This window comes from Balaenoptera physalus (genome assembly GCF_965194825.1).
Source record: "Balaenoptera physalus genome assembly, chromosome: 13".
Lineage (NCBI taxonomy): Eukaryota > Metazoa > Chordata > Mammalia > Artiodactyla > Balaenopteridae > Balaenoptera > Balaenoptera physalus.
In genome coordinates, this window is record NC_138892.1 from 15,847,561 (window position 1) to 15,863,274 (window position 15,714).

A 15,714-nucleotide genomic window follows, 5' to 3' on the forward strand; every position below is an offset into this window, starting at 1 on the left:
GATTCTGTAAACTACATGTCACCATTCTGAATGAAGAAACAGCTAATATATATTTAGTAAAATACTTTTCAAAATTATTCCAAGTAAGAATACTATCTTCCAAATACTTTGTACTTTTAAAAATAAAGTTATCTGTAAGAAAGATTTAAAACCAAATAAATTTTTTTCAAGTAATTGGGCTTATAACTCTGAGTTAGTCAGTATGGGGTAGCAGTTAAGAGTGTGGGCCCTGGAGTCAAATGCCTGGCTCTGTCACTCATTAGCTTTGAGATCTTGGGCAATTATTAACCTTTTGTGCCTTCTTTTTTCTCTTCTATAAAAAGTGAGGATGAGAGTAGTATCTGCTTCATAGTACATATGAAATGCTCATAACAGCACCTGGCATGTGGTAGGATGCTCAGTAAATATTAGCTACAGGATTGCCGTTCTGTGTAGCTCTCTGAAATGTGCAGTGCATAGTCTACATAACTGCCTGCTGCAGCTCTGGTTAGCTGCCATTATTGTTATCATTATTATTATCCCTTTCCTGTTCTCCAGTAGGCCAGTTCTTACCATTTGGAATTATAACCATTGGCTTTTGTTTTCCCATCTTTATTAGTGATAAGATGTTCGGTGTGGTAATTGTATTTAAAGGTAACTCAAGATAAATTTGAGTCAGAAATACAGAAACAATCATTTTTATTTTTAGATGAGACACATTTTAGAAAGTATCCTGGATAATTAATTAATACTGATCAATAAATTCATTACTGAGAAAGAAAAAACTGCCTTATCTTCTTTCATCACTTAATAAGGAGTAATATTTTGTTTTTCACACCTGTACTTTACTTCCTGCTCTTTGGACCTGATTGTACTATACAGAATTGAGAAATTCATTGACTTGGAATTTACCATCACCATTTGGGGAATAAAAGATGCAGTTTTAATATGAATAAATCAGTATTTTAGTAAAAGAACACTATTTCAACATAGGCACTGATATTTTACTTTTAAATGTAGAAGGATTTTAATATGTTTGGGGGGGTGGGGTGGGGAACGCTTTTTTCAGTTTGGTCTAAATTGTGACTAAAACAAAAAAATCACCAAAAGGGAAAGAGAGGTATCAATCAATGTGCTCCAGCTGAGCAAATGCACTATGTTTGAATACAGTGCTGTCCCCCTAACTGGAAGGGTTAGTGTTCTAAAAACCCTACAGCAGGTGGTTGAGGGATTTTAAGACATTTTGTTCATTCGGCAGATACTTCTTGAACTCTTATTACCAAAAACTGTGCTTAGCAACTTGGAAAAACTGAATTGAGGGAACTACGTTTTTAAGTTTTTCACATTCACTTAAAACAGTAAATTTGGGATATAAAAGACTGATAGCAATATTACTTTTAACCATTTCTTACGTACTAGAAACTTCAGGATCTTCCCACAATTTCAAACACATGTTTGTAATTTTCTTGTAGGTAATATGCCTAATACTAGGTTCTTTGAACCCCTGTTTCTCCATCCAAGTGTTTTTCTGATTGTATGGTTCTAGAAATGAACTCTAAACATTTAGGATGGAAAAAACTTTGGGTAGCATTTATTTAAGACAACTGGCATAGCTAAGTTGGTCAATTTCAAGTGTGATTACAATGCACAGGGTTATATGATTGTCATTCCTCATACAGTTATGTGGAACCCTGATACAAGCTGCTAGCACCTTAATGCACATCTCTGCTCCCTCCCTCCTGACCAGTGACTGCAGCATGCAGTTCTAAGGCCCTAGTTTACATTCCTTAACGGCCCTAGTTTACATTCCTTAACGTCCTTCTCTTTTCTGTGTCCTACTTTAATTCCCTTTTCCTAGATGCAGGTGACACACTTTGGTTAGTCTGGACCCCAGATCCTTGTATTTCAGGAAGAAGAGTGCGGTAAAGCCATGAATAATGGGGCTTTTGTATACGGGTAACTCAGAGGGAGAAGGGTTACTGGACAAACACTCCCCTACCTCACATACATTAGCCACCCAGTTAATTCTAGAATATCCTGGAGATCAAAGTTGACCTAGAGACAAGGAGCCAGGATTCTTGCTGCTACTCTGTGGAATTAAAGTGCAACTTGTCAGTCCCTCTAAACAAAGCCATTGAGCATAAACTGGGTAATAAGTCTAGACTCAAAGATTTGGTTAGCATTTCCTGAGTCCCTACCATATGCCAAGCACTGTTCATAGGAAAATTAATTCATCAGTATCCACAAGGAGTTCACTCCACAAGGAGAGAGGGCCATCTTGAAGAATTACAGTGCTGCATGTTAAGGCTGTGTTAGAACTGTGCACAGTATACTATGAAATACGCAAAGTGAGGGGCCTATAGGCTGGGAAAATCACAGCTTTCCTGACCCCCAACTCCACACCCAGCATAGGACAGCTAGGCCAGTCAGGGCACCCTGTCCTTGGAAACATTTAACTCTAGTTGCGATTAATCATGTCATTGGTTGTTAATGTCTTTGTCCTCCACTAGAATGTAAACCTCATCAGGATAGGGAATGTACTTTATTCCCCCTTGTCTTGTGCAACGCTGTTTTGTCATTGCAGCTTCACATGCTTGACACTTAACAGGCATGCCATAAATATGTGTATGGATAAATATGAGAATAAATGGGACAGACATTGAGCCTGGCTTTAAGGAGAAATTTGTTAGTCTATGAGGTTGGCATCACAGGTAATAATTAGAATGTAAAGCACCTAGCAGTTTATCAGGAAAGGTGAGTATTTGGGTGAAAGAGGCAGGAGGGAGGCTGTTAAAGACGCATCAGACACTGTAGCTGACTGCTGGATTTGGGGGGGGGGGGCGGGTAGAGGGGGAAGGAAAGCTAGATATGTACTAGAGAAGTTTCGGGATTTTTTAAACTACGTTTCTTTTGTAACTTAGTTCTTTACCTGTCGACTAATTTTGGGAATTCTGAATGGCTACAGCGTAAAGATATAGCGGTTTGAGTTATTTCTACCCTTTTTTTCTCCCAGGCTAGTGACACTCCCCAAGGGACAAAAGGACTGAAGCTCCAAGTTCTCTAAAATACTGGGAGGGAAAGGGTGAGAACATGCCGGAGGCAACAGTTGCCGGCCAGAGGGGCTGTTCACCGCACAGCTGACCCGCACGCTGGCCCAACTCCGCAGCTCCCCTCCGCTCCGCCGGGCCCCGCCCCGCCGCGCTGCGTCAGGAGGGTCACGTAGCCTGCGCCCCGCGCCCTGATTGGCTGCGTTGGGGGCTCTAGGGCGTGTCTGTGGGTTCCGCGGGCCGGAGCTGCTGAGGGGAATTGGTGGGCGGCTTGGGACCCTGGGCCCTGTTCCCAGGCCTCGGGAGGACGCCAGGCCGCGGGGAGCCTCGGCCTGGGGAGGGAAGGAAGACGGAGCCAGAGACCCGGAACTCGCGCCTTGTGCAGAGTGGACGCCAACAGGTGAGTCGCCCCGGTCCTGCGCCCCTGGGGGTGATCGTCCCCGGCCGCACAGCGGCCGAGAGGCTGGAGTCCGGAGCTGCCCACCCTGAAGCCAGACTTCCCGCCAGCTGCTCAGCTCCGCCTGGCTGGCTCGGGCGCTGGGTGGACGCTGGGGCGCCGCCGGTCGGAAGTTTCTCTGGATAAGCGCAGGCCCCACATGATGGATGTGCGGCTTTCGATCGCTCCCCAATATCCTCTGCCTTGGGCTCTCGTTTTTCCTTTCTTACAAACACTGGGGTTAATTTGAAACTGTCAGCAGGTCGTACATGTTATAAAAGTAGAAGTTAACTGAATTACTGGTGTTCGTCGAGGGGACCGTGTTATGAAAACTGTGCATATTACAGAAATGGGTTTCACTCCTCAAAAACGCTTAAGAAACATGAAGTATCAGAAAATAAACCACGTTGTGATTTAGAAAACATTTACCTGGATCATTGCTATGTGCAGAGCTTGGGGCTAAGAGCAGGACTCAGCTAAGCTGTTGGGTTTGAATCCAAGGTCTGCCCTTTATTAGCTGACCAACCTTGGGCTACTTTACGTGCATCTGTTAACTCATCTTTAAAATGGGTTGCTGTGATGGTTTAATGAGTTTCTGAATGCTTTGTGATTTACGGTATTAATTAATTTAACCTTCACAATTACCCAGGATGTAATCACCTAGTGATGCCATTTTCCTGGTGCTTAAACTGAGGCACAGAGAGGTGAAGTGACTTCCTCAAGTCACAGCACAACTAATGACCAGGAATTAATAAGCCCAGGCAGCCCACAGCTGTACCCACTACATTAAGTTGTAGTGAACTTGGTTTGTCATCGAGTTTCAGTTGACAGATACTGATTTTGTTTCTGTGGACCAAGTTCTTTGCTGGGTACAGGGGATAAAGTAGAAGAGCACGCAGACCCTGCTTTCCAGGTGCTTGCAATCTGGTGCAGGTTGTTCATAGTTAGACTAAAGGGTGCTCATGAATCCTGCTAAAGTCTTTTGCAAAATGTGAGTATGGGTCCTTTTTTGGGAAAGAGAGGGAGTGTGGCTCACACCGTGTTCTCTGGTGGGTCTGTGATTCAAAGGTATGAAGAAACATTTTAGCAGAAAAGCTAGTGTCTAGCATAATGCCTGACACACAGAATGAGTGTGGTTGAAAAACTGGTTGAATGAATGAAGAACTTACAGGAGTATAAGTGCCACAGTAGGGTCAAGAGCAGGGTGCTGTGGAAGTGCACACATGAAAGTCACCTGCCCAGGAATGCCTCCTAGAGTCAGCAGTGCCAGCCAGGTGAAACGTAGAGAAGCAATTCATTGGAACATGGCAGTAAACCGTCTCTGCCCTCATGGAGGGTGAGACAGAAACCACACATGAACAGCTGCAGCTGTGACAAGTGGCACATAGGAACAGTCCATGGTGATAAGAGAGCCTGTCAGGGGGACAGGAAGCCTCATCTATTCATGAAGGGCAGGGAACTTTCCCTGAGAAAGTGACACTTAGACCTAGGAGTTAGGAGCATTGTGGGCATGGGGAGTAACCCTCAGTCTTCAGAGACCCTGTGATGGGAACAGGTAAAGCACCAGGGGCAGAAAGGAAGCTGGTGCAGCTGGTGTAGGCAGAGGGGGACAGGAGATTTGGGTGGTGACAAAGCCTAAGACAAAGAGGCCTTGCAGGCCATGGTAAGGCTTTTTTACTTTATGTCTTTATCCTAAAGTGCCATCGAAAAGTTTATTGCAGGGAGGTGACAAGATCACATTTTGAGAAGAAGCTGGAAAGAAGCCCGAGTGGATTAAGAAGCCCCGGATGAGGACAGGATCTCTGGGGAGAAACTCTAAGGTAAGAAGAGGAGAGGGCCTAGAACCAAGCCTTGAAGATGAGCCTGCAGAGGAGACAACTAAAGGACAGTCAGGAGTGTAGGAAGGAAGGAGGAGAACCAGGGGAGTGGGAGGTTTTGGAAGTCAGGTTTGAGTATTTCACAGGGAAGGTGGTCACCTGTGCTGAAAACTGCTGGTGTCAAAAGAGGGAGGAACTAAAACTACTCATTGGCTTTAATCACATGGAAGTTGTCTTTATGGGAAGTTATATAAATAGGAAGAGAGGAAATGGAAAGAAAGAAGGAGCTGCAAGAATTAACCTGAGGGGAAGAGAAAAATGGGATTTTAGTTGGAGGGGCAGAGAGAGAAAGAGCCACTGAGGTGAAGGGTGGGAACCTCAGAGAGGAGGATGCAGCTGAAGGAGTGAATACATGAGAAAGAAGGGCTCTAGACACTTCAGGCCAGAGAGGCTGGGATCAGCACAGGAGCAGGAATTACCCTGGATGATGAAAGATGTCATTGTAGGGAAGGGGAGATAGCAGAAGGTTTATGTTTGGTGTGATGAATTGCACTCCTTTCTTTGTACAAGTTAGAGGCAAGGATATTGGTTGAGAGTGAAGGAGAGAACGGGTGTCAGGGGAAGCTGGAGGTCTGAGTTGAGAAGATTTGACATAATTGTTGGGGGATGTGAAAGAGTGAGTTGACCAGAGATTGTTTTAGGATGCTCTGGCAGAGGCAGCCAAGTATGCAGCAAAGGCTGGAAATTAGCCACCTGGCTCATTCAGGGAATTGCAAAAATAGTAGGGGAGTGAGGATGGAGGCTAGCTAGAAACAGAAACTACATTTAATACAGTATAACAAAGGAGGCATCACAAATCATGGGGAAGGAAAGGGTTGTTCAAACATGGTGCTTAGAGATAGCTAAGCTATTGATAAAATCTATTTACATTCTTAGCTCACAATCAGAAATTTCAAATGAATTAAAGGAGCTAGCTTTTAAAATTCAAACAAAGGTCAGGCGCCTTCAACATGGCAGAGGAGTAAGATGTGGAGATCACTTTCCTCCCCACAAATACATCAAAACTACATCTACATGTGGAACAACTCCTACAGAACACCTACTGAATGCTGGCAGAAGACCTCAGACTTCCCAAAAGGCAAGAAACTCCCCACGTACCTGGGTAGGGCAAAAGAAAAAAGGAAAAACAGAGACAAAAGAACAGGGACGGGACCTGCACCTCAGGGAGGGAGCTGTGAAGGAGGAAAAGTTTCCACACACTAGGAAGCCCCTTCACTGGTGGAGACGGGGGGTGGGCACAGGGGGAGCTTCGGAGCCACAGAGGAGAGCGCAGCAATAGGGGTGCAGAGGGCAAAGCGGAGAGATTCCCGCACAGAGGATCGGTGCCGACTCTCACCAGCCTGAGAGGCTTGTCCGCTCACCCGCCGGGCCGGGTGGGGTCTGGGAGCTGAGGCTCAAGCTTTGGAGTTCAGATCCCAGGGAGAGGACTGGGGTTGGCTGCGTGAACACAGCCTGAAGGGGGCTAGTGTGCCACAGCTAGCTGGCAGGGAGTCCGGGAAAAAGTCTGGAACTGCCTAAGAGGCAAGAGACCATTGTTTTGGGGTGCGTGAAGAGAGGGGATTCAGAGCACCACCTAAATGAGCTCCAGAGACAGGTGTGAGCTGTGGCTATCAGCGCCGACCCCAGAGACGGGCATGAGACGCTAAGGCTGCTACTGCAGCCACCAAGAAGCCTGTGTGCAAGCACAGGTCACTATCCACACCTCCCTTCCTGGGAGCCTGTGCAGCCCACCGCTGCCAGGGTCCCGTGATCCAGGGACAACTTCCCTGGGAGAACACACGGCGCGCCTCAGGCTGTTGCAATGTCACACTGGCCTCTGCCGCTGCAGGCTCGCCCCACGTTCCATACCCCTCCCTCCCCCCCAGCCTGAGTGAGCCAGAGCCCCCTAATCAGCTGCTCCTTTAACCCCGTCCTGAGTGAAGAACAGACGCCCTCAGGCGACCTACATGCAGAGGTGGGGCCAAATCCAAAGCTGAACCCCAGGAGCTGTGCAAACAAAGAAGAGAAAGGGAAATCTCTCCCAGCAGCCTCAGGAGCAGCGGATTAAATCTCAAGTGCTCATGGAACATTCTCCAGGATAGATGATATCTTGGGTCACAAATCAAGCATTGGTAAATTTAAGAAAATTGAAATCGTATTAAGTATCATTTCCGACCACAACGCTGAGACTAGATATCCATTACAGGAAAAAATCTGTAAAAGATACAAACACATGGGAGGCTAAATAATATACTACTAAATAATGAAGAGATCACTGAAGAAATCAAAGAGGACATCAAAAAATACCTAGAAATAAATGACAATGAAAACACAATGACCCAAAACCTGTGGGACACAGCAAAAGCAGTTCTAAGAGGGAAGTTTATAGCAATACAATCCTACCTCAAGAAACAAGAAATGGGACTTCCCTGGTGGCGCAGAGGTTAAGAATCTGCCTGCCAATCCAGGGGACACAGGTTTGAGCCCTGGTTCGGGAAGACCCCACATGCTGTGGAGCAACTAAGCCTGTGCGCCACAACTACTAAGCCTGTGCTCTAGAGCCCGCAAGCTAAAACTACTGAATCCCGCGCGCCTGGAGTCCATGCTTCATGACCAGAGAAGCCACCGCAATGAGAAGCCCGCGCACCACAATGAAGAGTAGCCCCCGCCTGCCACACTAGAAAAAGCCCGCACGCAGCAACGAAGACCCAAAGCAGCCAAAAATAGAGAAAGAAACAAGAAACATCTCAAATAAACAACCTAACCTTACACCTAAAGCAATTAGAGAAAGAAGAACAAAAAAACCCCCAAAGTTAGCAGAAGGAAAGAAATCCTAAAGATCAGATCAGAAATAAATGAAAAAGAAATGAAGGAAACAATAGCAAAGATCAGTAAAACTAAAAGCTGGTTCTTTGAGAAGATAAACAAAATTGATAAACCATTAGCCAGACTCATCAAGAAAAAAAGGGAGAAGACTCAAATCAACAGAATTAGAAATGAAAAAGGAGAAGTAACAACTGACAATGCAGAAATACAAAGGATCATGAGAGATTACTACAAGCAACTATATGTCAATAAAATGGACAACCTGGAAGAAATGGACACATTCTTAGAAAAGCACAGCCTTCCGAGACTGAACCAGGAAGAAACAGAAAATATAAACAGACCTATCACAAGCACTGAAATTGAAACTGTGATTTAAAATCTTCCAGCAGACAAAAGCCTGGGACCAGATGGCTTCACAGGCGAATTCTATCAAACATTTAGAGAAGAGCTGACACCTATCCTTCTCCAGCTCTTCCAAAATACAGCAGAGGGAGGAACACTCCCAAACTCATTCTACGAGGCCACCATCACCCTGATACCAAAAGCAGACAAAGACGTCACAAAAAAAGAAAACTACAGGCCAATATCACTGATGAACGTAGATGCAAAAGTCCTCAACAAAGTACCAGCAAACAGAATCCAACAGCACATTAAAAGGATCATACACCATGATCAAGTGAGGTTTATCCCAGGAATGCAACGATTCTTCAATATACGCAAATCAGTCAATGTGATAAATCATATTAACAAATTAAAGGAGAAAAGCCATGTGATCATCTCAATAGATGCAGAAGAACTTTTCGACAAAATTCAACACCCATTTTTTGATAAAAACCCTCCAGAAAGTACGCATATAGGGAACTTACCTCAACATAATAAAGGCCATTTATGACAAACCCACAGCCAACATCATTCTCAATGGTGAAAAACTGAAACCATTTCCACTAATATCAGGAACAAGACAGGGTTGCCCACTCTTACCACTATTATTCAACATAGTTTTGGAAGTTTTAGGCACAGCAGTCAGAGAAAAAAAAGAAGTAAAAGGAATCCAAATCGGAAAGGAAGAAGTAAAACTGTCACATATACACACTACCAAATGTAAAATAGCTAGCTAGTGGGAAGCAACTGCATAGCACAGGGAGATCAGCCTGGTGCTTTTTGTCCACCTAGAGGGGTGGGATAGGGAGGGTGGGAGGGAGATGCCAGAGGGAGGAGATATGGGGATGTATGTATAGGTATAGCTGATTCACTTTGTTATACAGCAGAAACTAACACACCATTGTAAAGCAATTATACTCTAATAAAGATGTTAAAAAAAAAACAAACGGGGCTTCCCTGGTGGCGCAGTGGTTGAGAATCTGCCTGCCAATGCAGGGGACACGGGTTTGAGCACTGGTCTGGGAAGATCCCACATGCCGCAGAGCAACTACGCCCGTGAGCCACAACTACCGAGCCTGCGTGTCTGGAGCCTGTGCTCCGCAACAAGAGAGGCCGCGACAGTGAAAGGCCTGCGCACCGCGATGAAGAGTGGCCCCCGCTTGCCGCAACTAGAGAAAGCCCTCGCACAAAAACGAAGACCCAACACAGCCAAAAATAAATAAATAAATTAATTAATTAAAAAAAAAAACAGGGACTGAAAAATAAATAAAATTCAAACAAAAATATAGAAGGAAATAGGGATGAATTTTTATCTTCTCATCTGATGCATAAAAGCAGTAGGAATCCTAAAGGAAAGGGAAACTTCCCTAATCCTTTGACCAATTAAAATTAACCGATTTGTCCTGACACATGCTACACAATGTATGAAGCTTGAAGACATTATGCTAAGTGAAATAAGCCATGGTCACCATTCCACAGCTAACATGATTTTCTGTGGCTTCACTGGGGCAGTCACATGGCATTCCTCATTTTACCTGGCTGAGACTTATTTTAATTCTAGATTTATAAAAAAGTTTTTCACATAATTCTCATAAAAAAGCATACATTTATTCATTCATTTTAGAGAAAACAAATTCACTAACTTATTTTGATAAGTTATTTAGCAAAAAAATATTTACTCTAAAATATAAAATTAGAGTTGACACCCCTCCTTAAAAAGTATTTGCTTCAGCTAAACATCAGCTTGAAAATGTAAGATGTTAAAACAAAAAAATGGGTGTGTGTAAATAGTGTTATGTGTCCTAAACCTAAACGTATCAGAGTTGAAAGGGAATGTGTGTCAAAATAACATTTGAGGCTTGTGAATCTTTGAACTCCTTGTGGTTTTGCTACTGGTCTGTAAAATGGAGCTAACTACTGCACGAGGTTGTTGCAAAGCTCAAACAGACAATGTATTTATAAAGTTTAAGATGTGAAGCAGTGTATTAGTTACTTCATCAATTATTTAAGAGGCTCTATTTAATATACTCCACATGAGTTGTCTAATTTAAGTCCATTTTATTTCCATGCTTACTACTTACAGCTCAAATTTGTGTTTGTATTCTAAAAGTCAACACCCTTTATGTTAAAAACCTGTATTTTCTTTCATATAGGTATGATGAGTACCTTCTGAGTCTCAGGATGGTGGGAATTAGCCAGTGGATTGCAGGCATGTTGTGGAAGTTGCTGATGAGATCCCAGCCCTGCAGGCTCTGTTCTTTCAGAAAGATGCTATCAGCTCCAAAATACACACCTTTTCCAGCATCCTTCACCTATACAACTGATAATCAGTCAAACAGAGAAAATAAAAAGACAGTAGAAAAGCTCTATAAATTGTCAGTTGACATCAGGAAAATTCAAAGATTAAAAGGATGGGTACTTCTGGAGGATGAAACCTATGTTGAAGAAATTGCAAATATCTTACAACAGGTAGGTGCCGATGAGACTGCTGTAGCCAGGATCTTGGAACACTACCCAGAAGCAATTATCTGCAGTCCACCTGCTGTTAACACCCAGAGAGAACTCTGGCAGTCAGTTTGCAAGAACGAGAAAGAGCTAGTTAAGTTAATAGAACAGTTTCCAGAATCTTTCTTTACTGTTAAAGACCAGGAAAACCAGAAGCTGAATGTTCAATTCTTTCAAGAGTTGGGACTCAAAAATGTGGTCATTAGTAGATTTTTGACAGCTGCGTCTAATATTTTTCACACTCCTGTTGAGAAGAATAAGCAAATGATAAAGGTTCTTCAAGAGAGTTATCTAAATTTAGGTGGCTCTGAGGTCAACATGAAAGTTTGGCTACTAAAATTATTAAGCCAAAACCCATTTATTTTTGTTAAATTCTTCTGCATCTGTAAAGGAAACACTAGAATTTCTCCAGGAGCAGGGTTTTACAAACTTTGAAATTCTCCAACTTCTCTCCAAACTCAAAGGATTTCTGTTTCAGCTTTGCCCAAGAAGTATACAGAACAGTATGTCCTTCTCTAAAAATGCTTTTAAATGTACTGATCATGACCTGAAGCAATTAGTTTTGAAATGTCCTGCCCTTTTATATTATTCTGTTCCAGTTTTGGAAGAGAGAATTCAGGGATTATTGAAAGAAGGAATTTCCATAGCTCAGATAAGAAAGACGCCAAAGGTTCTTGAATTAACGCCACAAATAGTACAGTACAGGGTAAGGAAACTGAATTCCTTAGGCTATAGAATAAAGGATGGATATCTAGCAAATCTAAATGGAACAAAAAAAGAGTTTGAGGCTAACTTTGGTAAAATTCAGGCCAAAAAAGGAAGGCCATTATTTAATCCTGTGGCACCATTAAATGTTGAAGAGTAACTTGCTGACTGATGTTGCTTCTTTCTATCAGTGCCGAGTAAAACCGAGTAGCAAAAACTTAAGTGATTCAGGCATATTGTGGGCACCAGTAATTTTAAGAACCTACTTAGCTTCTGGGTTGTGTTTAAATGACCTCTAAGTAAAAAATCACTCAATTGCTGTACTTAAAAATATACATTGCATTTATTTTAAATAAAGTTTGTAATTTTGACCTTGAGCTATTTCAAAAAACTATTAAATGGTCTATCAGTGTGATATTTTATAAGTGAGTAATTTCTAAGAAACTGATGAGTGCACTCCATTCAAAGTATGGATACATTTTTACTCATATAGCACATTTCACTTGGGATGCAGACCCAGCCTTCTTTCTCACCACCAGCTCTGAAACATCACTCTACTATGATGTGAATTCTGTAGCTTAGTGTTTAGTGAAACATAGCAAACTTCTAATACATTTTTGTGGAGAAAGTTGATTTCATCTCCAGGTTGGAATAAGGGAATATCTTTGAGAACAAAGTATTGCCCATCAAAAGGAATAATTAGAGCTTATTTGTGTGGTCAGTTTATTTAAAATTGACTCTTTTATTTCATGAAACACTTTTATATGCATTTATTACCTTCCCCTTTTTACAGATGAGGAAACAAGCTTAAGAGAGCCATCTAGCTGCCACATGCCAGAGCCCAGATTTACTAAGATCTCTCTTCTGTTCAAACCTTGTGAACAGAAAAAAGATTGCTTATGAGTTGGCATAAGAAAAGTCACCCCTACCTGATATGCTAAAAGAGTACCAACTACAAATTTAGGGATTTTTTATGAAAACATCTCTGTAAAATTCCTTAAATTTGAAATGATCTTATTTGTATAAACTTTCTGAAAATCCAGGTCTGACTGTAAAATATGAAAGGTAAAGTGTGTGATGGTTGGTACTGATTTTAGTTAGGTTTCAAGTTTCTATTTCTAAACTTTGTTCCAAGATAAATATTATGCAAATAAAGACTGGCTCACTTTCAGCTGTGGAGTTTGAACTCTGTAACAAATACACAAACAATTGACTCTTGACACTCAAACATCTGCGCTATGGCCTTAAGTCATGAAAAAATTATGAAAAACGCAGGCCACGTCTTCACTCTATTCCTTCATTCAGCAAATGCAGGTAATCCTCACTCTCCCAATCTGTTCAGTTCCTTAGGAAAGCGAAAGGTATCTCTGTGCAGCACCTACTAAGTGCTGGGCACGTTGTGCTTTACAACTCTTAAGAGCTGAGTACCACTGTTTATTGTTCTAACAGATGAGGACATTCAGGCACAGAGAGGGTAAGTCACTTACTCAAAGTCACACAGAAATGTCTGTTCAAGAGAAAGCATGGCAGCCAGTATAGTCGGGGCAGAGTTAAGTGATGGGAAGAGTGACACAAGATGAGCATCACAGGTCCACCTAAGGAACAGGATCTCATTCTAAATGTGATGGGAAACCCTTTGGCAGATTTTAGTTTATGCTTGCTGTCCTGACGAAATTATCAGCAGTGCTTTCACCCTCAAAAGTATCTCAGTTTGGAATACATTATACATTATATGGTCACCTTGGTAGTTCTATGTTAGATGTCAATTTTGAGATGCCTACAAGAATCAGAGCAGAGATTTCAAATAGAAAAATGGTGAAGTCTGGAGTAGTGAGAAATCAGGACTGGAGATACAGATAATCAGGGATCATCTGCATATCTATGGTATTTAAAGGTACAGCTCTGGGTGAGACTGCCAGAAAGAGGATAGATTTGGAGTAGTGGCTGACCAAGCCTAGAAAGGATTGACCAGAGTAAGTCTGCCAAGAAAAGAGGGCATTTTCAATAATATTGAATACGATGGGGAGGTCAGCTAAGATAAGGAGAAGTGACTAGTGGATCTGACTAAAGGGAAATCATTGGTTGGCCCTATCAAGAGTGATTCTGGGGGATTCCCTGGTGGTGCACTGGTTAAGAATCCGCCTGCCAATGCAGGGGACACAGGTTTGAGCCCGGTCCAGGAAGATCCCACATGCTGTGGAGCAACTAAGCCCATGTGCCACAACTACTGAGCCTGCCATGAGCTCATGAGCCACAACTACTGGAGCCCACGCACCTAGAGCCCATGCTCTGCAACAAAAGAAGCCACCGCAATGAGAAGCCCATGTACTGCAACAAAAGAGTAGCCCCCGCTCACCGCAACTAGAGAAAGCCCACGCACAGCAACAAAGACCCAATGCAGCCAAAAATAAGTAATTTTTTTAAAAAGAGTAATTCTGGTGGAATGAGAAAAGTAAGACGGCAGCTGGAGTGGGTTGAAAGAATAGGAGATGAGGGCTTCCCTGGTGGTGCAGTGGTTAAGAATCCGCCTGCCAATGCAGGAGACATGGGTCACAGCCCTGGTCCGGGAAGATCCCACATGCTGCGGAGGAACTAAGCCCGTGTGCCACAACTACTGAGCCTGCGCTCTAGAGCCTACAAACCACAACTACTGAGCCAATACGTCGCAACTGAAGCCCGCGTGCCTAGAGCCCACGCTCTGCAAGCAGAGAAGCCACCACAATGAAACCTGCGCACTGCAACGAAGAGTAGCCCCCGCTCGCTGCAACCAGAGAAAGCCCGCACATATCAACAAAGACCCAACGCAGCCAAAACAAATAAATAAATAATTTTAAAAAAAGAGAGAGATGAGGAAGAGTCAGGGACTATATAGTTTTTCAAGTTTTGCTGCAAAAGGAAGCAGAAAAATGGAGATTGAGATTAATTTTTCTTTAAAGAAAGGAAATAGTGGAACATGTTTATATGCCGATGGGTATGACCCAAGGAGAGAGAGATGGATGAGACGGAAAATTAATCTTCAGGGTTAATATCCTTGAGGAAGTGAAGGTGGACTAAGGGTAAGAGCAGAGATACCAGTCCTGGTCCACAGAGCATGGGAACAGATGCAGGCAGGTCGATAGAGTGTGCACTGTGAGAGGCAGGAGTCTTGCTGTCTGGTTGCCTCTTTTTAAAGAGAGATTTAGAATGGGAGGAGGGGAGTGTAGCAGGAGAGATGGAAAGAGGAGGTATGAAATAGTCATTTTGAGGAGTAGGAAAGTAAACAAACATGAAGGTATATAAGAAAGCTTAGCAGAGTTGAGTGGCCATGTGTGCTTTGTGGCCATTAATTTAAGAAGAGCTTTGTCAGTACAGCAGCGAACGAGGCAGTTATGGTTACAGAAATGCATTTGTAGCTTACTCTAACTTGAAAAGTTGTTTACACTAAAAAAAAATCCACATTCATGGTCAAACATGCAGTATACCGACCTGTCCTTTAGACCAAATCCTAGTCCGTTATCTTTTAGCCCTTGAACCTCTGCCTTTTTCTATTCTTGCATTCTTACTCAGATCTTCCTACAAATAAAATTTTAGATTTTCAAAATCAACAACATAACAGGGCGAGATATCCTTACATAAAACCCTAGAGTCAAATTTCATTTCCTCTGAAAAAATGGCTATAACAAAATACATGATTTCCTTTAAACAGTTTATGTATAAATTCATTTCTGTGGCAACATGTAATTAGCTGTCAAAGTAAATATGATCACCCAGAAGACTTCCAGTGAGCTCACATCAGACAGCCTGGTAAATCAAGCACACAGGCAGCACTAATGCCAGCAGCGGAATGAAGGACTAGCTACTGAGTAGTCCCCTTTGCTTCTGGACATAAGATGGAGAGGTTCTGACTTACACGAATTCAAAAGTGTTACGGGAAATTCAGCTACAAACACTGGAACTGTGCTTGCTCCGTATTTGTAAAAAGGGAATAAAGATACTTTTC

At 42.8% G+C, this 15,714-nt stretch overlaps 1 protein-coding gene across 1 annotated transcript; it reads left to right on the forward strand.

The window, feature by feature from the left end:
• Positions 1–18: 18 nt before the first annotated feature.
• On the forward strand, positions 19–12,134 carry MTERF2 (mitochondrial transcription termination factor 2). Its single transcript, XM_082419492.1, is given in 4 exon segments — positions 19–3,426; positions 5,161–5,282; positions 10,679–11,393; positions 11,395–12,134. Coding segments are annotated over 2 exon segments (1,188 nt in total). The 5' UTR covers positions 19–3,426; positions 5,161–5,282; positions 10,679–10,706; the 3' UTR covers positions 11,896–12,134.
• The last annotated feature ends 3,580 nt before the right edge of the window (positions 12,135–15,714 follow it).